A 25,168-nucleotide genomic window follows, 5' to 3' on the forward strand; every position below is an offset into this window, starting at 1 on the left:
GCACCGGCCACATACACTTCTACACTACCTAAAGCTATACAATTGCATCAAGTTCCTCTTAATGCAATATAATATTTAGGCACAGAAAGTTCTAGGACCTACACCATGGCTAGAGGATTGGGTATACTATAGATATACGTAACAAATAACTATTGTATTTAATAAGAAATACTTAGGAGTGAAGATTTTGACAAGAAGTATTTTTTTTTTATTAATTGGGAAATGCGAAATAAAAGCCACAAGATCGATACCCGATATATTTATTTATCCATAACGTCGACAGTGGTAGTTAACAACGAACTAATTAAATAATGGGTATCCAAACATCCATTTTTCGAATATTTTACCGCCTAAAAATATCTTTTATTATATCCATTACAGTATAAATTACATGTATGTATGTAGAGTGAGTGTTAGACGACAGAATTCACTAACTCTTATAATTTCAACTATGAAATTGACATGAATAGGATACTGTATGACCCAGCCTAGATATAATCGTAGAACATACAATAGATCGTTATATTTGCCTTTCCCCTTACATCAATTGAAAATCACATTAAAACGAGACGATATTGAAACATGTTTACTGAAACTTTAAATAATGTCTAACATTAAAATACATTTTAGTCTTGTACCTCTTAATTTACTTTGATCTTAGAACATTGCTGTTAAAATTGCGACTGACTGCAAACTTCCAAATCTCACTTAGTGCAGGAGGTAATTCGTCGATTGTACCTGACACCGGCGAGTGAGGGCGATTGTACTAAATGGAAATTTGGAAGTGAGCTTGCAAGTACCTAAGCAAATAAGTATGGCGTTATTAATTTTGAAAGTGGCACACATAGAAAGGAAAATATATCAGTTACAACAACGAATATTAATCTACATTTTTAGATATAAAGAGTATCGCTATGGACAGATAATTCTTATGCCATCGACATTATACTTTAAAATTATTTACAACAATCGTAAATTCCGAACAACAATTACCGTTCTTAAAATTATCTTTTAAAAGAACTGAGGTTGATTTTTTTATAATTTTTCAGATGCGAAGATAATAATTTGATATCACAGTAACGTTACAAGTCCTGTAAACTGAACGATAAATAGACTATACAAGTATTTTTAATGATATATATTCATATATTTACTTTGCATGCAGTTACAGATCAAATGATAGGGCTCTCAAGTTATAGGTAATTAACTAAATATGTATTTAAACGACGTTCCTTAATAGCTCCTCCGATGATAGCATGCCGTCCTGTGAACAAAGATTATAATTAATTACAATTTAAATAGCATGCAATACTTACTAAGACGTGATAAAAAAATAATCTTGACCTAAAACCCGAGTACAGAAAACTCTATTCTATCTCGTACTTGCGTACGTCCGTACCTATGCTGTAGACTACTTAGCGGGTTACCGGGGCTCCGGCTCGAAAAGCAGGAGAAGGACCGGGTCGGTTTTAGTCAGTAAGACTCTGGCAAGAAGTTGCCTCACCCAAGGAGAAACAAGAAATTGGAATCCCAAATCTTTGTACTAAAATCATAACATCATTGTATCATTCTAAATAATTGCAGAAATCAATTTATTATAATAATAATAACTGTCACCTACTTACTTTAATCATTATTTTTCATTAGTTTGATAAAATAATTAGGCTAAAATTTTGCGCAAGTACGAATAAGTTACACCCTAAGTAAAACTCTAAAACTTGTGTCGAAATCGACAGATTTCTTAACGAAATTTGTTCGCAAAGGTTTCTAATCAAAATAATTAAAACATTTCATAAGAGTGCCTACATAAAATTCAATATGGCGAATCGAAAAGTTTGTAGTACCTGCTCTTTTATTGTTTGCGAGACCCGATAACTTTTATATTAACTTAATTACACAGTAAAATGTAATCATTAAATTCCGGAAACTGATCCCTAACTCCACGTACTACGAACCTTTAATCAAAAGTCGAAATTAATTAGAATTATGAGCTAGATCGAGGCAAACTTTACTTTAAAAATAACAGGTACTTAATCATAAAAAGGTAATTTCATCATATCAGCCACAAGACGTCCACTGCTGAACATAGGCTTCTCCCAATGACTTCCAAATACCGGTTGGTCAAAGTCAAAGTCAAAAAAATATTTATTTCAAATAGACCAGGAAGGCACTATTGAACGCTAGAAGCGGGTAATTTAATTTCTTGTATATCATTAAAAGGCACCCATCAACAAGATACCCAGATACCAAGCTACTCAGTTCCCCAGTAACTTCTAAACTTCATTTCACACCTATACGCCATTTCACGAACAAACTAATAGAGGTAGGTACCAGCACAGTTCTCAGTTCAATATCGGAGTTCGAGCGTAAAGTTCGAGCACAATCACCCAATGTGCTCGAACCACTAACTAGGTTCCACACATTTACATAGTCCTGTCGCCTGTCCTAGGAATTTAGGCGGATAGGGGAGCACTAAATACACAGGTTACTTGAAACAAGCCGGTAAGCCTCTTTGCACAGGCTTATATACTAGGTATTTACTTTATGAACATTGCTGTGCATAATAATTTCACCTTACCGACTAAGTTCTGTTTAATAACTTGTATTACTTAAGTTTTGTTGGTAGTTAATGTGATGTTACTTCGAGGATTAAAATAATTAGAAAAAGTTTTGTTATTTAACTTAAAAACTGGGTTAGAAAAATTAAAAAAGGATCAACCTATAGTATTGTATGTAAATGGTCATATCCTGCTTCTTTATATAAATTATGAAGATGATCAACTAACAAAAGCATATATAATTGACCACTGATGACTACTGGCATACTAAGTCAATTAAACAAAGCCATCAAATAATTTTATATCTACTTGTACAGAACAGACTTCATGAAAGAACACAAAATCATGAACCGTTTTCTCCTTTCGACCATTTTAACTTAACAGAACCTAAAGTACATTATATAAAGTACATTATGTGGCGATCCAAAGGTAGCTTCATAAAAAATAGGCCCAGAAATACCGCAGCCAACCCTTTTCCTTTTTAATTAGATCCAAAGCTCACACATAATAGAGATTCCCATTCAAATATTAACTTAATTCATATCTAAAATGGAGGCAATTTATTACATAATACAATGCTCACATCATGATATATTCTTCTTCATAAACGTAATTTCCTCGAGTATTTTATATGTGTTACACTTCCTACCAAAACCCACAGAATTATAAGTCTTGTGTGTACAAAAATAGATTTTGAAATAATAATGTTAAGTCTCAATTTTGTCTGTTCCAAGTTCATTGGTAACCTGAGCCTATAGCCAACCTATTTAGTATGCACGTAAGGAAATAAAAACTGATTCGGTACAAAAGACTGTAGCTATTTTTATACGAAATTGTATGCTTTTTTTTAACGAAGCTCAATCGTTAATTTAATAAAGGTTGGCTTAGAAATCAAGCAATGTTTGTGTATTGAATCAATTTTTATTTTCTTACATGCAAACAGAACAATTTTGGTGATTATACATTCGAGTATGATTTGGTATTTCTATCTTGCATCTTACCAATCAATTGAGACTCAAGTATCATATTGATTCCAAAGTTTCCACTGATGGTAATACCACAAAACGTTCCCAAGTTATAAATAAGTCTCTTATGATAAAGAGATGGAAATAGTTTAAATACCAACTCGGAACTATGTATTGTAAGTGGTGTTTGAATATTCCATAAGTATTTAACAAGTTACCTGATTGAGGTCAATGAACTTGCGGACCACAGATCGCGCGAAATCTGGATTGTTCAGCATCTCGTTCACGAACCAGTCCAAAGGAATGCTGTAGGAAGAGAAAACTATGTTTAATTAATTTTATAAGTGTTATTAGCTTTGTAATAGTGAGAAATGTTCGTACATTTCTGAAGATGTCCTCAACTAAGGTTAAAATAGAGAGAGGAGTTAAAATAGAACAATTTAGAGTCATATACGCCCGTTGTCTATCAAGTTTCGTAAGTAAATACACAATTTATACAAATACATTTTATACATACGCTTTAAAAATCAATCCCTAAAATGGAAATGCCAAACAAAAACATTGTTTTTGATATTAAGCTTGATGGTAGTTTCGTAGGAATTGATTCAGTTAAAATGCGTGTTTGCTTTAGGAGTTTTTATTTACGACAAACGGGTGACAACTAGTGACAAATACATTTTGTTTATTTATTCTTTTTTTACCATAAACAATATAGATATAACATGCCGCCCACCAAAAGGACATAGTTCTTTTCTAAACATAACAATAGGAAATCTTAAAATGGATATTTACTATTACTATACTTATTAAACTAATCATAATAGTCTTAAGAGTATTTTATGTGAAATTTAGCATAAACTTCATTCATTTTCAATTGGCAATGCGCACAACTTGGAACAGCATCTCTTCACTACGCTGTTGCCACTTTTGATACTATAGACTCTAGTAATGCCGTCTTTTCCGGGATGCTTATCTACCACACGACCCAGTGAAAACTTTCCTGGCGGTAATCCGTCGGTCTTTATCAAGACAACATCACCGATTTTGAACTCTTCTGATTTCTTTAACCAAATGGGACGTTGTTGTAATCTTGTCAAGTATTCTTGTTGCCAACGTCGCCAGAAATCGCCAAGCAACTTTTGAGTATACTGCCACCGCGATAGGCAATGCATATTTATGTTTTTGAAGTTAGGTGACGGTACCACGATAGGAGCTTCACCAATAAGGAAGTGTCCAGGTGTAAGGACTTCTATGCAGTCTGGATCTTTATCATCGATAGGACACAACGGCCTAGAATTGAGACAAGCCTCAATTTGGCACAACACCGTAGTCATTTCTTCATAGGTTAGATTGGTGGTCAGAATACGTTTCAAATGGTGTTTTACTGATTTTACGCCGGCCTCAGAGGTTAAATCGCTTACCAACTCAAGGTGCATTGCCTTGGTTGACATACATATGAATACGCAGATGTATGCCTTCTGAGTTCTGATGCCTCTTCCTTTAGACATGCTTATATTAAATGGGCCTGCAAAATCAACTCCGGTGTGTAGGAAAGCTCGAGCAGGAGTGACTCGCACTTTAGGTAGGTCACCCATTAATTGTGTTCTTGATTTCGCTTTTAGTCTAGCACATATAAGACACTTGTGTATGCAGGATTTTATAAGTGCCTTGGCTCGTACAATCCAATACCTTGAGCTTATGTAACTTAACATAAGTTGAACACCACCGTGCAGTGTGCGAGCATGTGCGTCGGCGATAACCAAAGGCACCAAAGTGTTCTTGTTTCCTAATATAACAGGATGTTTAACCTGCTCATCCAAATTCGCTTTACGAAGTCGACCGCCCACCCTGAGGATACCATCTTCGTCAAGGTAAGGATTTAATGTTTTAATTTTACTTTCTCCTTTTAATGCTTTATTTGATTTTATCCTTTCTATATCATCTTTAAATTCTTGTTGTTGTACTAATTCTATGCATTTCATAAGTGATTTTTCTAATTCCTTTGTAGTAAAGTTCTTCTCCAAGTTTTCTAAGCTTCTCTTAAAATTTAAAAATCTTCGACAATATGTTATTACTTGTATCAGTTCTTGTAAATTAGTAAACTCATTAAACTGTGACGTTAGGCCTTCTTCAATATTTACTTTTAAATTTGCTTGTATTGTATCCCTTTTTCTTTCTAAATCAGTAGATTCATATTCTTGTTTTAATGTTATTTCTGTTTCAGAGAGCCAAGCTGGACCCTTCCACCACAAATTGGACTTTTTTAGATCAACTATTAACATACCCCGTGACCCAATGTCTGCAGGATTGTCTTCAGATGAGACATGAAACCACCGGTTGTTATTTACATTTTCAGCTATCTCTACAACCCGGTTTGCTATAAATGTCTTCCATTTGTGGGGATCGCCTGATAACCACGCAAGGACGATGGTTGAATCTGTCCATGCATAGATGTTTACGGTAGGTATTCGCATGGCTTGTTGTATTTGCTTAAGCAATCTCGACAGTAACAGCGCTCCACATAACTCCAACCGTGGTAGTGACACAGTTCGTAGCGGTGCCACTCTAGTCTTAGCTGCTTGCAGTTTTGTTGACACTGAGCCATCCCGCATCTTTATTCGGACGTAAGCTACTGCTGCGTATGCTCGCGTGGAAGCGTCGCTGAAGCCATGAATTTCTATTTTGTCTACCTCAGTCGTTAATGTGCCAAGCCATCGATCAATATGTACTTCTTTTACTCCTTCAAAGTCCTTACGGATAGTCAACCACTCGTCAATCAGGTTTTGACTTATTTTGTCGTCCCAGCCAGTCTTTTCCAACCATAATTTTTGTATTAACATTTTAGCCAAGATCAAACTCGGAGCGATCCATCCCAGAGGATCGAACAATTTCTGCATGTCAGATAAGATTGTTCTTTTTGTAATTTTATCTGACACTGGAAGTAAGTTTATTTTATATTGAAATTGATCTGTTCCTAGATTCCCGATCAAACCTAGAGCTTGCACAGTTCCATCTAATTTTAAATCTAAGTGTACTCGTGTTGTTCTCTTATTGGCTTCTATAGATTGCATAAACTCCATAGAATTCGAAGACCATTTTGATAATATGAAGCCACCTTTTTGCAGTATAGATGACACTTCTTGAGCTGTCTGTATAGCTTTCTCTGCCGTATCCTCGCCTGAGATCAGATCATCCATATAAAAATCTGATTTGATAACTCGTACGGCTTCTGGATGGTTTTCACCTTCATCGTCAGCCACTTGATGAAGAGTTCTGACTGTTAGATAGGGTGCTGAAGCTGTACCAAAAGTAACACGAAGCATACGGTATTCTTTGATTGGATCTGATTCTTCTTCTCGCCACAGAAGGCGATGATATGTATCGGCGTCTTGTTTGTGTAGTAAAACCTGAAGATACATCTTCTGGATGTCACTGGCATAGCAGACACGATATACTCTCGATCGCATAACAATATCTCTAAGGTCGTCTTGCAGTTGAGGACCTACAAGTAGCTCATCATTGAGAGAAACGTTATTCGACCCTTTAGCCGAAGCATCAAATACGACGCGTGTCTTTGAAGTTTCTCTGTCAGCGCGGACAACTGCGTGATGAGGTAAGTACACAGATTTGTTTTTATTAATTTCATTTTCAGGTATTTCTTCCATGTAGTTTGATTTTATATATTCTTGCATGGCCTTTTGATAGTTTTCTTTTAGTGTAGGCTCTTTTCTGAATCTTCTTTCAAGCTGTAGTAGTCTCTTTCTTGCTATTTCTTTAGTGTTTCCATTGGGAGATAAGGGATTTTCAGTTTTAAATGGTAAGCTTACTACATATCTTCCTTCTTTTGTTCTTGTCTGATTTTTTTCATATATAGCTTCACATAGCTTTTCTTCTCTTGTTAATTTTCTTTTCTTGTCTGTGTCAATTTCCCAAAGGGATTTTAACATGTTTTCTACTTCTATTTGTTGATGAAGGACCAGAAAACTTTCTTCTCTTACACTGGTATTGATTTCTCCAAACAGAATCCATCCCAGGTTTGTTTCTTGTGCACATGGAGAACCCGGAGGACCTTTGATTAATTGTTGCTGCACGATTTGTGCATACTCTTTAACACCAAGGAGCAAGTCTATTGGACCCGGTTTGTGATACTCCGGATCAGCCAGGTTGAGTCCCTCTAGGTGTGGCCAATGTGTGACAGTAACAGCTTTGGAAGGGATTTTCGTGGTTAACTGTTTACTCATGACGTATGCTTCAATGTTGATCTCGAAGCTTGAATGCAATCGAGAACCAATCCTTAGTTGTACCACGTGATTGACGTTAGTTTTTGTAGATCCCACTCCAATGATACTTCCTCTTGCTGTACGCCTGGTTAATTTAAGTAGTTGTGTCGCCTTCTCGCTAATGAATGATGCCTGCGAACCTTGGTCTACCAGTGCACGTAGAACAACAGTGTGATTATGTTCGTTCCTTGCTAAAACTGTTGCCGTGGCCAGTAGTGCTAGACTTGTGCTTAGTTTGGTACTGTGATGCGACGCGATTGTAGTGTTGACTAGTTCCTCCTTCTCTTCTACGCCGTGTTGTACTACTTTCGGTTGTTCAGTGTCCTCAGATTGTACCGAAGAAGTAGCGTCCTTAGATCGGTGTAGCAGAGTGTGATGACGTCGACTGCATATACGACATGAGACTCGCAATTTACATAGGTATGCGGAATGTCCTGGTACCAAACAATTAAAGCAAAGTTTGTTTGACTTAACATATTCAGCTCTCTCAGCAGGTTGCAGTTTGCAGAACTCCTTACAGTGGCATAAGGTATGGCTTTCTTTACATAGCACGCATTTTCTATCTCCCGACGATGGTGAAGTTGAGGCTGTAGCAGTAACAAAGTGTGAACGCTCTTTGATAGACTTCTCACGGAGGCCCGATGTTGACATTACAAGTTCTAAGGTACGGTATTTTGATTGCATGAACTGTCTTAAGTCATCCCAGGTAGGTAATTTATCGTCTTCATTTGTACAAACGGTTTGTTCCCATTCTTTGTGAGTCTCTGTGTCCATTTTCTGAATCACTATAAAAATGATTATAGGATCCCAAGAGCTCGTAATTATATTTAAGTTTTGTAAGTTGTTTAAGCAATCCGTTGTAACGTCCAATAAACTCTTTATTTGATTTGCAGATTGAGTATTTATTTTTCTTTGCGAAAATAATTTCTTTAAAACTGAATTGATAATCAATCTTTTATTACCGTATCTGGTTTTGAGAACACTCCATGCTTGTTCATAATTACTTTGAGTTATTTGAATAGGTTTCAATAACACCTCGGCCTCTCCAGTGACACTACTCTTCAAATAGTGTAACTTTTGAACATCACTAATCGCCGTGTTTTCATGAACTAATGAAATAAATAAGTCTTGAAAGGTAGGCCAATCTTCATAATTCCCACTAAATCTTGGTAGTTGTATCCTCGGCAGCCTAACGAGTTGATCATTAGTCGTATTTGTAAATGAATTATTTTTCGATGATGTGGGTAGGGACGATGCGTTTATCGTCGACAAAAGGTCTTGCAAGTCGGCTAATAACACAAGATATAAATCTTCATAAGTATAGAAATCCTCGTTAACGAAGTAATTTAACGTTTGTTTTTGTTCTTTCGTTGTTATCTTGACTAATTGTTGATGAGATTCTCTGAATGTTGTCCAATATTCGTCTATACATTTTATTCTTGCTTCGACGTAACCTTTTGTCAGCCTGGTTTTAGGACATTTCTTAATGTTTACTTGCGTTTTTTGTAATAAAGCAGCTGTGTCTTCTAAAACGTTTATTAGCTCCTTAGTAGTCATTGCACCTTTTTTTGCTTCTATTCATTCATTAATGACGGACCTTCGGAATGCGATGTCGCTATTGTTCTCGTTGGCCGGCCGATATCTTCGATAACTTGTTTTTTGCAATTAGCTCGGTTCGTAAATCCGGCTCGAAGGACCACTATGTTTTTGATATTAAGCTTGATGGTAGTTTCGTAGGAATTGATTCAGTTAAAATGCGTGTTTGCTTTAGGAGTTTTTATTTACGACAAACGGGTGACAACTAGTGACAAATACATTTTGTTTATTTATTCTTTTTTTACCATAAACAATATAGATATAACAAACATTTAATAAAAAATATCAGAATTTTAGTGATTTCAATAAATATCATAAAAATGTTTATCGTAGATCACTTTCTCAAACCATATTTTATCACTAAAGTAAGTAAAAGTAAATAGTTTTCTATATTTATCCACACTATTGTCCCATGCAATAAAAATAAGTATATCCTAACATACAACAATAACACCAGTATTCAATCACATTTACTTTCCGAAAAAACATATTTTTTCATCAAAGAAATGACATAGCTCCCTCCACTTGAAGTAATTACTTGTAGCATTTAAAAAGGTTATAATAATATTCCATAATACACGAATAAAAAATACGCTTTTTTATCTGTGCAAGCGGAAAATGACTTGGCTATGTCGAGATAGCTTTTTTGATCATAACTTAGTAATGTACGAACACAATTTATAATCATTGAGGCGTATTTTAACTTAATATTCTTGTATGAAGATTTTAGGCATATTATGTTAGCATGAAATATGTGAGGATTAGAATAAATGGAACTAGTAACATAGGTTAGGTTGTTTGAATAAAAATCAGATGTTTATGGTGAAAAATATATAGGCAAGAGATTGTGTAGACTCCCAAGCAGCCTAGGCTAAGGGCAGACCTATTATTTTTTACCTATCGATCTGCCTAGCGTGTTTACTGGGTCTCGGGCTTGAAAAGCAGGAGCAAGAACGGGGTGGTTTTTAGTCAGTAAGAGTCTGACACTCCCTCTAGTCTCGTCCAACTCGGGAGAACCAATAGGATGATTTTCCCCCCTTGAAAATATTTTTACCTCGATAGTCGTTTTTGTAATTACATAGCATAAAAAGATACTATTACAAGTAAGATGAGTCTCATACTCTAAAAGCCCATAACGATTCCATTACTACGCTTTGTGTAGTCGCCTACGAAGCGTAGCACGTAGCTACTACGGCGTAGCGTTCGAGCACAGTCTTTTGATCGTGTAATTACAGCAAATACCTACTTATTTAGTTTAATACAAATTAAATATTAAACTGGTTTAATTATTTAATGTTCATAGTATATCATTAATATAATATAGTATATCAATACGTAAAAGGTACTAATTGAATTAGCCAGAAAAAGCACTTTATGAAAATTGTTTTCTTTACGCACTATTAAAATAGTGATATCACTCCATCTATCATGACCATATAATGTCATCATTATAATGTAATTGAATATTTTTGTGTTATTTCAATAATAACTAACAAAATCGTGAAGGATAACACATTAGTGTAATATTTTTCGTAATGTACTTTATTCCGATAGCAAATTGGTCGATGTTTATATTACGGTACAACTTTCGTGAAACATACTAAATTAATTATGGTTGCAGCTCAAAAACATGAGGCTCTACCATGCAAGGTAAAATGGCTTGAAACTAGACGAAATCCTGGTCGAATAGTTTGTCGATGTTCACTATTCTCGTAGGCTGTAGTTATAAAAACAAATAGAACCTTTGGCTGTCGAATCGGATTTGCTAAATGCCAAGCCTTATCTATGGGACGAAATTTGAAAGGAGAGGTAGTGGGTGGTATCTCCTCTGTAGTATTTACAAAGATACAAAGTTCACTGTTTAACAGTTATAGAAAAATAATTTTCAACTTTGACGTGGCCTAGCTACGCCATTATTTCTTTTTAAGAGTCATGTTGTAGTAATATAGAATAATGTATAATAGTGTCGGCACTGTACACGTGCACCTGGACACAGTATCACCCACTCTGCTCGGCTCCTTTTTGACCGTAGTGTGATGTTTTATAGCACATAGCCCTCCTTGATAAATGCACTATCCAACACAAAAATAATTATTCAAATTTCACCACTGGTAGTTTTAACATGTTCAAACAAACAAATAAACAAAGTCTTCAGCTATATATTAGTATAGATACAGATTCTATTTTGAAAGTTACTTTAATTTCTAACTTCATCTCATCGACCGTGTATATAATCACTAGACCTGAGCAGCCAACATCTGAGTTGATCCTACCTACCTATACGAAAATCCTAATTCCCAATCATGAATGAAAATGCCACAAATTAATTACCTTTAGTGAAACAAAGCAATTCATATCGATAGAAATTAATTTCGATACACTAATGCCAATTTCGTAGTTTCATAATTGGTTATCGATATAAATTAATCGGTATTGCAATCGGTAATAAATTCCGGACCGATATGGTTTCATTATATGTAAATTACGTGTTAGTGCCATATGAAATTAGACTTTCAAATGTTGTGTTAGGGTATAGATTTAGATGGGAATAAATGTTTAAATGAATGTTTAATTTAGATCTGTTGTTTTGGTATTGTCACGTGACTCTATTTCTGTTATTTACTTGTTAACGTGTTATTTAGTTATTATATTTATTTTATGTAATTAAATTAAATAAATAATTATTATTTAACATTTTGTTTTTCTTTAAACATTTTAAATATTTAATTAGAAAAGAAAACATTTAAAAAAATATAGGCAGTAGCCCACCAGTAATGGGAGAAATCCAAGCTACAGGCGGTCAGGGCTCAAGAGAGAGGAATTTCCGGACAATACGCACCGTATTCAGAACTGTAATTATTAATTGCAGATTAACCAGACAAGGAATTTACATTAATAATCTTTTTCACGTTTTTAGACCACATTTAAACTCTAGTAATATCCCATTTGATATATTTATTATAACAATAAATTCTATGTGTCGTATGTAACTATCCTACTGCTGAGTCAAGCACAGAGCTAAGCAATGAGCATAGCTCACCACGCTCAAGGCGAAAAGGCGACAGAAACATATTTTATTACACATCTAGACTTTGCTCTTCAATTCCTTTTCAAGATAAACAGAGAATTGAAAAAATCACATTACTACTTTCTAGGATTATTCGGTTTTTAGTAAAAAACCTTTTAGATATTCTCTTACAGGCGTGGATACCTAGTAGTCTAGTGGTGCTTGTACCCACCTGAGTCGATAGCAAAATCGTAATAGCAACTCGATCCTAGATTCCAATTTCTACCTCTTCACATATTGCCTACATATTTTCTCACACACGACACGGTGTTAATACGAAACCACTTTTGTTTTAATATAAATAGAACCCAATATTCTTCGTATTCTATTTTCATTCGTACGTTTTTCTTCTTTTTTTTTTTGCTGCTTTCCATTCGGTCTTTATTTGAATTTCGAGTGAGTGAATGAGTTTTTTTTTGTAGATGTAATGTGGTTAATTTTGTCTTTTTGTTAATTAATAATTCTAGCTTGATGCGTGTCATTCTAATCTAAATCTAATGTAAATATATTTAAGTAGTATTATTACTAATCATCATCCAAAAAAGAAAAAGGTTTGTTTTAATACACATTTACATTATTTTTTACCAGGCGTTGTCAGCACGTATCTATTACTGTTATCAAATATTTCATACAATTTAGTTCGGTATGTAATGAGCTCTTGTTAGTGTTACCAATCTGTTCGTTTACGTGGCAAAATAAATATTCTCCTAATAGACCCCCAGCAACCAATCTATTTGAGAAATAAAACGTTCAATTTAGGAGTAGAAAATTACATTGATAATATTGTTTCTTTAACCTGATACAAATAATTTGTATAGGCGGACTTAATGCCTTGAGCATTAAGTAGTTCGGTATATGACATGTTTAAATAATTTCTCAAACTATACCAAGATCTTATAATAACTTGAAAAAAAATGTGTGGGAATGACCTCTATCTTTTTGCGACACTACTTCTAACAACGCCTTATTAAAAATTCTGCTATTAATCATTAAAAGTTTACCTTTCCAAAGTCTTCTCATCATTCTCCTGTCCTTCCCTCTCAGGTGTAGCCTCCAGCATCTCCCAGAAGTTGTCCAAACCGTAAACTGCTGCAAACAATTACAATATTAACATTGCGAACTTAATATTCCGGTCACAATACTCAACACCCACACTTACAAGCAAAACAATCGAGTTTAGTAATCATTTCGTTCGATTGCCGATACATCAGCTTACTCCATTCACTCGCAATAACATAATATCTCTTATAAACGATAATTCAGCACAAAAGTCTCATTAACAATAGTATCATGTAATTATCTCACGTATTAGGTAGAGACCTGTTGCTCTCCACACACGCGACACAATAACACATTCACACGACGTAATAAGCCACATTAATACCCTCAGTTCCAGTACAATAAAAGCTGACAAATATTAAGCCGAGAGAGCAAATCTCCTCAAATGAGATCTCTCCAGAATACGGCAGGAGTCAAAAGCCCACTCGTGTCCCTATCAGCACTACACACGCACATAAATACAGCATTGGCAGACATCATGAATAAAGAGCACATCCCATCCCTCCACAAATTTATCCACGGGTGACATACGAAAAAAATAGAATAAAAAATCTGAACTTGTTATCCGTAACAATGCCGTATTTTTGCGCTCACAAAGTCACAAGGTACAGCGGAACCTAAACGATCCAAGTAAAGCGAACAGAAGCCTCCATGTATCGTATGTTGTTGGTATTGATAAATGTTATCACGTGTCAAAGTTTGCATGTTTTAATAAGCGAGTATGGCGTGTTTATGTTGGCCCAGTACGCCGTCTGGCCCGTCCCCTGAGGCTTTAATCCGGTCGATACGAATATTTGTCGTATAAATAACATTTTCGCGGCTTATAGCCGGTTTTCGATGGACGACACCCAAAAGTCACCAGTAGTGTGTGATTTCTTTAATATTGGATCAGAGATTATCTGAACTAATACCTCGATCGTTCTTTGGCAAAGGGGCCCTTTTCCCGTAACCCCTGGCGATAAGTACGTTTGAGTTGGGTCTAAAAGTTCCCCTGGTCACTCTAATTTCTTCCTCTGTTGAAATGCCAAGTCATGGCGGTAAATTATTTCAGATCACCGTTAAAAAGCGATATATTATGAAGCGTTATCTTTTAATATACTGCAAGCGTCTTATTTTGTTTAAAATGTCATATTTTTTGTGTATTAAATGTAATTTTTATATCCTTTTTTTAAGTTGAAAGCTCGTGAAGCTCTTGTAGCGTTGCAATGTGATAGTTTCGTCATGTTTTTACCTTCATCAGTAACGTCATCATTACCACTCCTTTTGCCAAAGTCGTAGGCGACCATGAGGTTGCTCTTGGGGTTAAACTTCCTGCGAGCGTGGGAGTCATAGCTGTCCTGGTCTGTAGACGTATTATTTGAAGTGAGACAATGTTCGAAATGTTAAAGTAGAGAGAGTATTTGTATGAACAGTTGAACAGTTTAAAGCAAATAAAACACAAGTGTCTAACACCAGTCGACGTGGCGCAGAACGAGTATTCCCTTTGTTCGGACGATACAAGCTCAACAGACAACATCCTCCGTCACAGAGAACCATTGAAAGTGTTCAACTTTGATGCTTTAACACGAATTTAAATTCTTTCAGTTAGAACATTCATCCAAAGTTGAAAACTTTTACCCATTTATCCAGAGAGATTGCGAAAAATTCGTTATTATGTGCAGATCGCACTTTGTTTTCATTGAAAATGCACTTTATTTGAGTGCGAATCCCACGCAAAACACTATTCGTGACTTCTCTCTGGAGAAAGGGGTTATGAAATCTTCACAAGAACCTATAGTACGTACACAGTATCGAGCGGTAAGTAACGAGGTTTCTATCCTCTCACAAACACCTGCAAAGCGTCAGCTTCGAAAGGGCCAGTCCAGAGGCTGCGCGGACCATTAACAAATGGATTTCAGCTTTTATTTCCTAACACGTTTGGACTGTGCTTAAGTCAGTTACACGGTCCGAGAGTTTATTGGCTTCGTAATTTTTGCCATTCACAGTGATACGAGGCCGGAAATTCAATCAGGCTTCTTTGGTACCTTCTGTGTCCAATTCCGGAGCTCTTTTACCGAAATCTCTTGCGATCCCAACTGTGGGACTCTTAAAGGTGGGTGTGCCGCGGTGCGAGCGGGTCGTCGGCGCTTGGTGCTCTACGTCCCCTTCAGACACAATGGTACTATTCTTAGCTTCATTACGGTTACTGTTACATCCTGAAAAAGGTCTACCGGCGCGAGTCCCGGTGCCCCAGCGCGCCCGCATCTACCTTCGATGTAAACTTTAGCCCTCCAACAACAAATTATAACAACGTGTATTGTGAATTTGAATGGCACATTTAGTGTCAAAAGATTATGGTAAACATAAACATTTCGATAGAATATTGACAGTGGAACTTTACATTGAACAAAAAAAGGTAAAAAGTTGTAAAAACTTGTATGATTGTTCGGTTATTTGAGGTTCAATGGGGGCTAATATGAAGGCGTGTGTCCCTAATTTGTTATTCCGTAAGAATCATGCGCTCCATTAGCGGCCAGCGGGAGCAAGTTATAGTTGGAAGGCTAGGAAGATGGATGTACTATTGTGCACAACTCACACACGTGAGTGATGTATGATACTTGTACAAATGTTCGTAATTACTTCCTAATATTCAACGTGATCTCATTAGTATACAGCATGTTCTGATGAATATGTTGTCCTAGTAAAAGTTTGAAAATGTCCAGAGTTATTTCTACCCACTAAAGTGTTCGTAGAAAATTACTCTGTGGACTATGTTAGAGCTAGTTTAGTGTATCATAAAGTTATCACAGTTGTTCTCCAAAAATAGCCCACAATAAGTTGGTAAGTTAGAATTAGGTGAACACGACATTAATGTCAATTGCTTTCTCGTTCAATAGCACTTATTGTAATAGAAAATAAATGATATCACGGCTTAGGAATCGTAAATAGGTATTTTAGTGTACCTATTCATTTTATTAGTAACGTGGCTTTGAATTAATTGTGTTCGTCGTTTTATGTACGTAACTTATGTATGAAAATCTGTAATTCAAATTGATTTACAATATTTACACACATTTTAAAGATATAAAAACAATGCAAAACTTAAAGAAGGTAATTTTAGAGTATAGAAAAGAGAGAAAGAAAAGAAATAAAAGAAGTAAAATTAAACACATTAATGAAAGAGCTCAAAGATTTTAGAATGCACAAGTTATACTGATTAATTAATAACAATTACATGTACCTTGTCTATATAAATTAATCTTTACTTGACTTGCAAGGTTTGTCGTATCGCATACAGTCACACTATATTTCTTGTGACCACAACAACTATCTTCAGTTTAACACATTTCAAACATTTCCTAAGTGTATGGGATATATTACAGGGAGACTTTAAGAAAAAAAGTAATGAATAATTATATGGAATGGTCAAAAAGCTAAATGACTCACGCTCAGCCCGAGTGTGTGGCCTGTCCCGCTTGCCGAAGCCCCTGGCGGTCATCATCTCGACGTTCTTGAAGCCGCGGGTGGGGCGCTGTTGTTTGGTGCGCGCGAGTCGATTCTCGGGCGCCGCTGCGCACACGCACAGACAAGCCGCCGCCGCCACTGCTACCGCCAAATGCATTGAAATGTTCATTGCTGAGGACAAATGAGAAGGTTGTTAATGTTATGGTATTCGGATGATAGGGAGAATGGTAATAATGTTATATTGTGCCAACCCCAAGTAGGTACAGTAACCCACCAGGAGCTACGGATTACCCACGCAGTTGCGGACTACCTAGCGGGTTACCACAGCTCCGGCTCGAAAAACAGGATTACTCCTGTGTGAGGTTAGAGGGTGAGAGGAGTGTCAAGGTGGGAAAAGTCATTGTACATTTTACCCAAGAGACTAGACGAGGTCTCCCAAATCAAAATTATAATATAAAAAAAAACTGATAGTAACAGTACCTACATTTGCTTTAAAATAAACGGAAATAATGTGAGTATATAGTCAGTAGAAGAGGCTCTTCATCCGTAACGTGACATTCACCCATCAAAGCCTTCACGGCGGCGCTGAACAACCGTAAAACATGAATGATGCTAATGGACGCCTCTAGTACATAGTATAAGCACTAGGTACTTACTATCTACGACTTTATATTACTTTACATTCAGATAGCATCACGGCTTTTATTTCGCCAAAAGGATAAGCAGTAAAATGTCGAGTAACTATGTTAAACGTGAATACTAACTTTTCCAACCGAGAAATTTTCCGAATCGAACCCGAGACCCCTTGTTCGGCATTTGCACTTGAGACCACTCGACGAACGAGGCAGTCAGATATATCTTCATATAGAATGTAGAGAAAACCCATGGTGGATATATTTAAACAATGTATCTCTCTCTTAATATACCAAACTTTATCGAAAGTAAAGTAAAATGAAACAAGGCGACGATTCCTAAAAGTTATTTAGTATCCTTTTCCACGAACATTAATGGCGACACAAAGACTACTTGTTTTCACACTTTGACAGCCACAAAGTGTAAAATAAACTGGAAAAGTACCTAAAATAACAATTGGAGATACATTTAGAACATAAAGATGTAAAAAAAACGTTGGACTTTAACGAGAAATCTCAATTCAAGAGAAAGGCTAAACCAAAATTACTACGTGTCTAATTATAGAGTATCTATGAAACTGTCAAAAGTCGGATAGGCATTTTAAGGGTACTTTTCTATCAGAGATATGCTATTTATCCATGCTACGAAGATGGAATAACTAAGCTGTGAAACTATGAGACCGTTTCCACTGATACTAAGCTATGTAGCTGTGCGAGTAAGATGTGCTATGAAGATGCGTCGCCGCAAAACTTTTAATCTCCGAAGATGTACATTTACAAATTAACCAATCGTGTTTCGAGTTCCATGAAGTATACCACATACCAGGCACAATTCCAAATTCTATGATATTATGAAGATTCTATTAAATACCTAACCGAAAAGTTTCTTCAATACTTTGCCTAGTGAAGAAATCAAAGCTCAAACCTCTTACTTAGCGCTTACCAGTCGGTAATTAAAGCAATTCTAAGACTTATCGTTAAAACATTAATGTTATGTATACGGCAAGCAAAAACTGTACGTAATATCTTCGATCCTAATTAATTGTTGTCCAAACAGTACACGACTAAAAATACAACAATCCTTCGTTAAAAATCGGATTCAAAATTGGAATTAAAATCCCAAAAGTCCAAACTGTCAATTAGGCAAATAGCTGAATGCAATGTGCTGACAATAGCTAACTAGCGTTTTGCAGCAAAATTCTAATCCTACTGTCCAAGCCCACCAGACGAAAATAATCGCTAATGAGTTGACTATACAACTCAAATTAGATTTTTACATAGAGTGAAGCGGATTGTGCATAAAAATCAAATTGAAATCGGACTTTCAGGAGTAATTTTGAGGTTAGATTAAAACTACAGTAGAAAACTGTGCACATCTTCAATGCAAACTATGATTACCTATTGATATTCTTAAAGAGTTTTGCTTAATGTTAAATCCTCCACTAGTGTCGTTAGAGTTGATTAAGGGCGACTAATGCGACCTTAAATCCAATGGAGATTGCGACATCGACCCATAGACTAGCAACATACCGTCACGGGCTGTTAATGGCAATAAAACTAAATTAGTGTGACGGAAAATGTGTATCTAGTCATATATATATATACAATGTGATAGGCGTGGGACTTCTAACCCGCTAAGGCTGAGTACTACATCTAATTTTATCGACAAAAAAAATAATATGGGGGGTTGAACCCCTGATTGAAAATATTGGAAAATAGTGATTTTTTCGGTAAAAATAATTCACAAATGATTTTTTTTCTCACCAAAACATTATCAAACATATGAAAAAAGTAATGAATTAGTTAGCCAAGGTTATTAGCTACCGTTTGTCTTTTTTTTTTGTTTCTACGACGCATACAACCTTTGATATCAAAAAAAGTTAAAAAAATATTAAAATAGCCATAATTTTTAGGGGGAGGGGATTCGACCCCTTCGACCCCCGACTTTTGTCTTTATAATTAGATGTAGTACTCAGCCTTAACGGGTTAGAAGTCTCACCCCTATCACATTGTATATATATATATCCAGAGCTGCGGACTGCCTAGCCGGTTGCGGGGGCTCCGACTTGAAAAGCAGGAATTTCCAACTCCTGCTTTTCGATGTGGTTTTGAGTTAGTAAGAGTCTGACACTCCCTCTCGCCTCGCCAAAATCGGAAGAAATCATTCGAAAAATTCCTCAAAAAGTCATGTAGATATATTTAGCTATCCAATCATAATAGTTTTTAAACGCCTGACATTTATTTATCAACTGGAACACGGACGTAGGTAAGAACCAATTTGGAACACGTACGAATTCAAAATCCGTAATTAAATTCTCAATCTCACACTAGAATCCGATCTGATTGCGACTTGTGTACCTAAGCTACAATATGTAATTGTGCCAAACAATACCTGTGTCACCTGTACGGGCGCCGGACCGACTCGGAGCCGGCGAGAAGCCCTAATCCGGAGCTAATCTAACTGTATATCCGGTAGCAAATAGCATTATGCGCCGGACCGTTTAACCTGTTGTGTGTTTTTGTATTTATAGTTCACCCTGAGTGAGGACAGGGTTGAAGTTCTTTTGTAAAACGGTGATTACTATGTGAATAAATGATATATCAAAGGTTCTAATTTAACATAACTTCATGTTAGTATTTTCTGGACAAGTGGTTATATTTTTCCTCAATTATTTTATTTTTCGCTCTCAACTGAATTTGGAAGTCATTGTGCGAAGACTATGTGCAGCTATGGACGTCTTGAGGCTATATGATGATAATGATTACAAAGAGAAATCTGGACTCCGTGCATAAACATTTAAACCTTTTAATTGGTTACAACTAAAAACTGCTTTTATCCAAAATGTAATTGTATACAAAACTAAATGATAAATGATATTTATTTCTGTAAATAGGTTATAAAATAACACTTTTACACGTCAATATTTCAAATAGCTAGATGAGGCCGGCATTTCCTATCCGACTACTCTGAGAAGAAATGCCTACTACTATGCTACTTTCTACTACCACGATCTCTTATCCTCATCCTCATCATCTTTAAACGTCAAATATTCTAGTATACACGTAATAAATAATTCTGGATTAAACTAAGAAAGATGTACGTTCTATGAGCTTATCTTTAGCACTCGTCAAGTGTAGAACAAAAGCGCGAGATAACAGGTGTTGCATTGTTATTGTGTTGCACTGCATCCCAATGGGAGTCAGACAATACTGCATTGTAAGGGTTTTCACCTCAGAGGAAAAAGAGGACAGTAGAGGGAAGTCCGGCTCATAGTGTCAAATGTGATCTTATAAATATTGATATCTTAACACACAATAGACATGCATTTATACATAAATATTCATTCTAAAACCCTATAAAACCCAACTTCGTACGCGAATTAATCGCGTACAATATGTAAAACACGTGTTAAAGTACGAATCTCTATTTTTCATGTCGGGTCTGAAAACATTATGCTGAAAACTACATTAAAATCGGTTCAGTCAAATGCGAGATAATCGCGCAAAAACATACATACGAGTATTTCATATACAGGTTCAACTGAAAACCTATTTTTTTTTAAGTCGGATAAAGAGTTGTTTCAGCTGCCATATTTAATTCTAGACTAGCTGATCTTTTTATTTGAGAGATTCGACTCGAGTCGATGATTTTTAATATTAAGGAAAAACTTTTTTTGAACAAACTTTTTTTTAAAGATTTTTCCGATCTACTGACAACTTTACATCACTGAAAGTTGAAATAAAACATTAAAAGAAAAAGGTTGGGGAAAAAAATAAGTAAAAAGAAAATATTGTAATGTTTATTTGTCTTTCTTTTAAAAAATTTACCTAGAAAAGGTATGAAAGTTGTAAACGAAATTTAAATTCCAGGAAACTTGTTGTGAACTTATTTTTAGGTTATTGCTAAAATCGTGGCGAGATAGTTTACATTCTTGGTATCTTCAGAGAGTGCTGTTTTTAATAATAATGATAATTTATGAAACAAATTTTCATATTTTTGTAGTTTGAGTCTCCTATTATAATAAATATCAATGACTAGCTGACCCGGCAAACTTCGTACCGCCTCAAACATTACTTTCTCACCTTTTAAACCTTCCCTGGAATCCAACAAATAATTCATGACCAAAATTAGCTAAATCGGACCAGTCGTTTTCGAGTTTTAGCAAGACTAACGAACAGCAATTGATTTTTATATATAAAGATTACAATAAGCCTTCTAAAAACTAACCTAGTTCAGTCAAAAATCTGTTGTAGATACTTCTACCAACGAGAACCGAACTCCATCAGACGAGACACACTAATCTTTTTAATCCAACTTAATAATGGATTCAGCTATTATTACCATTAAAGTCAAGTTAAGTCGTTACGTCTTACACGCAGCATGAATATTGATCATCTCAACTAGCCGGACCAATCAGCATCCAGACTTCAAAGAAAGAGAATATTCTGTAATTTCCTCCAGTACTTTGGAAACAAAATCTTTGTTTAACTAGTTTCGTGTCTTCCTTCCAACTATTTTAAGTCATTACCTTTGTTTTAAGTTAAGTTTAGTTACATTAGATAACTTAAATTCTCTAAGGTAAATTAAAAGGTAGTTTTGTAAAGAGGTTCTATATAAAAACACTGGCAGTTTTGTCTCATGGTTTATGTAAGATCAACGACCTGTTTGAGTATACACAGTAAAAGGGCTTTTACACCAGAGATGTGCTATGTAGCTATGCTACGAAGATGTACTGTGAAACTATGTGATCGTTTCCATTGCACAGCTTGAGTATGCGATGTATCGATAGTATCCGAAGCCATCCATAGCATAGCACAAATCATGCATTTTTACATACAAAGAAAATCATAGCTTATCTCAGTCCATTTCCACCACTACGAAGTTATATATACCAGTGAATATGATTGGTGGAAGTCAATCGCATCCACAGCAACGTAGCATAGCACATTTTTGGTGGAAAACCACCCTTACAGTAGCTGTATGAAATGAAAACTGTATGCATGATAAGAAACTTGATTGTAAAAGTAAAATAAAAGCGTTTATTCCCCTTTTTATTCCCCTTTTACTGTAACTCTCGCTTCCTTAGTTATGTTATACCAACATAATATTCCAGACTTTAAACAATCTTTTAACATACACTCCTATAATATTATAATAGAGATGATGACGGTATAAAATCAAAGTTCAGGAGTGGGAGCAAACAGGTCTTCGCGTCTTTTCTAGGTATAAAACGTACCTAGAAGTGACATCAACATACAATGTTCAAAAGTATTAGTATCCTTAAGAAAATAAAAAATATGTGTTTAATGTTTTAAAATAATCTACAAGACGGACATTGGAATTATGGAAAAATTTGTCATCTATCCTATTAGTAGGCAGTTTGATAATTAGAAGTAATTGTTACGTCTGATTTTTTAAATAGCATTTCAGTGAAACTGTTCAATATTAATAAATACTAAGTTAACAATGAGTAGCAAGTTAACAATTAACTTCGAATCTTACTACCTAGTAAAACGATCGATATTCCCACAATTCCTTTAATGTGCTGTCAGCTTTCAGATTCCAACGACAAATTAGTAAATTCCCAATAGATTCGCTACGTAATGGATAAACTTATCAGGGATATTGCATAGCTCATGACTTAATACTCAGAACTATGTAGGTATTGTGTATTACCTACTAAAATACCTATATTTGCAATATGTCTCTGTTCTAATTTCAATGAAATAGGTGTGAGAGAGCCATGCTTCGACACGAATGGGCCGGCTTGACCGGAGTAATACCACGGTCTCACAGAAAACCGACGTGAAACAACGCTTGCGTTGTGTGAGTGAGGTTACCGGAGTATATAGGTATTTATATATAATTCTTAATCTTCCCAATCCCCGATTTCCCAACAACCTTTAAATTCTTAACCCCCAAAAGGCCGGCAACGCACTTGTAACGCCTCTGGTGTTTCGGTTGTCCATAGGCGGCGGCGATTATTTACCATCAGGTGATCCGTCTGCTCGTTTACCGGCTTATACGAATACCATAAAAAGGAATATCTACATTATTTAAAACCATTCTTTAAATACCTTCCTTCAACCAAACCAAAATGTCTTAAGCATTACTTTTGCATTTATAAACGTCGTAATAAGGCAAAACATTAAGAAATATACATTTTAACATTTCAAATGACCAAACTTTACACTTTTCTTTAACCGACAAACTTTCTAGGAATGAGTTCTCAAACACAGTGAAGTCACACAAAGAATAGGGATGATGACTGGGTCAAAAATAAATTATTACAACTTTTCAATACAATAAAATATTCAAAAATAATCACACTCTCATTCATAAATTTGACGAACTACTTAATTTTCGATTTTTTCTAGCTACATTTCTAGAAATAAGTCTGCTATTTGAAGTATTTCATACAAAGTTCATAGAAAATATCGTTTTTGACATTTCGAAAAAAGTATTGAATTTGACTAGTAGGAAACGTGCCTATTCCCTGTTTAAAACACATAATATAACCCCAATTACATGGTTAATGAACATCATAGACTTTAGAACAAATAAAGGGAATTTCCGGTAGCAAATTGTTTCCCTCAGCTCATTGGGGAATTGACGGGATTTTATTTATTTTGCGTCGCAAATTACAAGGATCTAGTGAACGGATGAACGCTACAATTTGTTGGACGGCAAGGGACTGATTAGGTACAGGCTCTTTTTTTTTCAAGTCTTCGTAAATCTATTTGTTGTGTATGTTAATACTGTATTAATTTCTGATTGTAGTAAAAAAACAGGTTTAACTTGGTAAAAACAAAACATATTTTTTAGAGAGGGAAAATAAATGTGACTTATGTCATACAGGTTTTATTTACGGATTAAATGGTTGATTACAATATCAAGTAAACCGTAAAGAAAATATATTACAAATGTTTATTTTTAAATAAAAAAATGCTCCCCAATGAAATGAACACATCTCATCTCATCCAAGATTAAGATCCTTAACAAAAGGCATTGTGACAACCGAACGAATAATCTGCTCGCAAACAAGAATGATAGATTCCAAAAATAGATGCCTCCAACGCATCAGCGTGACTTAAGTCAATTTAAGCTACATTGGTCAACTTAGTACCACGTCTGTCTACAAATAGGACTATTGGCTCAAATCGCCAGTGGCCAAATCATGGTTAAATAAAAAGTTAAGAAACCTCTATGGTACGTATTAATTAAAGCGCGCAAAACATTTAAAAAAATGGAACATTCACTTTTTTAATTGTTTGTTGTCCTCATTATCTGTTGTTACTTTTTCGAATTTCGAATAAATGGAATAGTTAAAAATAAATAATACGATATTAAACTTGAATGATGAAGTGGTGTTACCTCACAAATCCCGAATACTGAATTTCTACGCTACTCAATTTAAAATTGTACTTAAATATCGTGCTATCTCTTTCATTTAATAAAGAATTTGTAGTGACTGGACTATTTCTGAGAGAGCATCTTACAATTTAGTGATGTTTGAGTATTTGCCAAACGTGATCATATTATAGAGCTAAAAAGATTCAAGCTTAA

General features: G+C 35.3%; 1 protein-coding gene across 8 annotated transcripts in view; it reads right to left on the bottom strand.

Annotated features, from left to right (window-relative positions):
• Positions 1-243: 243 nt before the first annotated feature.
• The window catches only part of LOC118272809 (allatotropin-like), a 42,795-nt gene continuing 17,870 nt past the window's right edge, over positions 244-25,168 (bottom strand). Inside the window, exons 2-8 of one of the 8 annotated variants that reach the window (XM_050707989.1) lie at positions 16,952-17,140; positions 15,550-15,669; positions 14,757-14,867; positions 14,437-14,538; positions 13,468-13,552; positions 3,742-3,829; positions 244-1,264 (exon numbers count right to left, since the gene is read on the bottom strand). In XM_050707989.1, coding sequence (XP_050563946.1) covers positions 1,220-1,264; positions 3,742-3,829; positions 13,468-13,552; positions 14,437-14,538; positions 14,757-14,867; positions 15,550-15,669; positions 16,952-17,138 — 738 coding nt within the window. In that variant the 5' untranslated portion in view covers positions 17,139-17,140 and the 3' untranslated portion in view covers positions 244-1,219. Of the gene's footprint in view, positions 1,265-3,741; positions 3,830-4,040; positions 9,686-13,467; positions 13,556-14,436; positions 14,539-14,756; positions 14,868-15,549; positions 15,670-16,951; positions 17,141-25,168 lie in introns of those variants that run through there. The other 7 variants (XM_035589489.2, XM_035589492.2, XM_035589491.2 and 4 more) reach the window with 7 other exon arrangements.

Source organism: Spodoptera frugiperda, chromosome 4, assembly GCF_023101765.2.
Source record: "Spodoptera frugiperda isolate SF20-4 chromosome 4, AGI-APGP_CSIRO_Sfru_2.0, whole genome shotgun sequence".
Lineage (NCBI taxonomy): Eukaryota > Metazoa > Arthropoda > Insecta > Lepidoptera > Noctuidae > Spodoptera > Spodoptera frugiperda.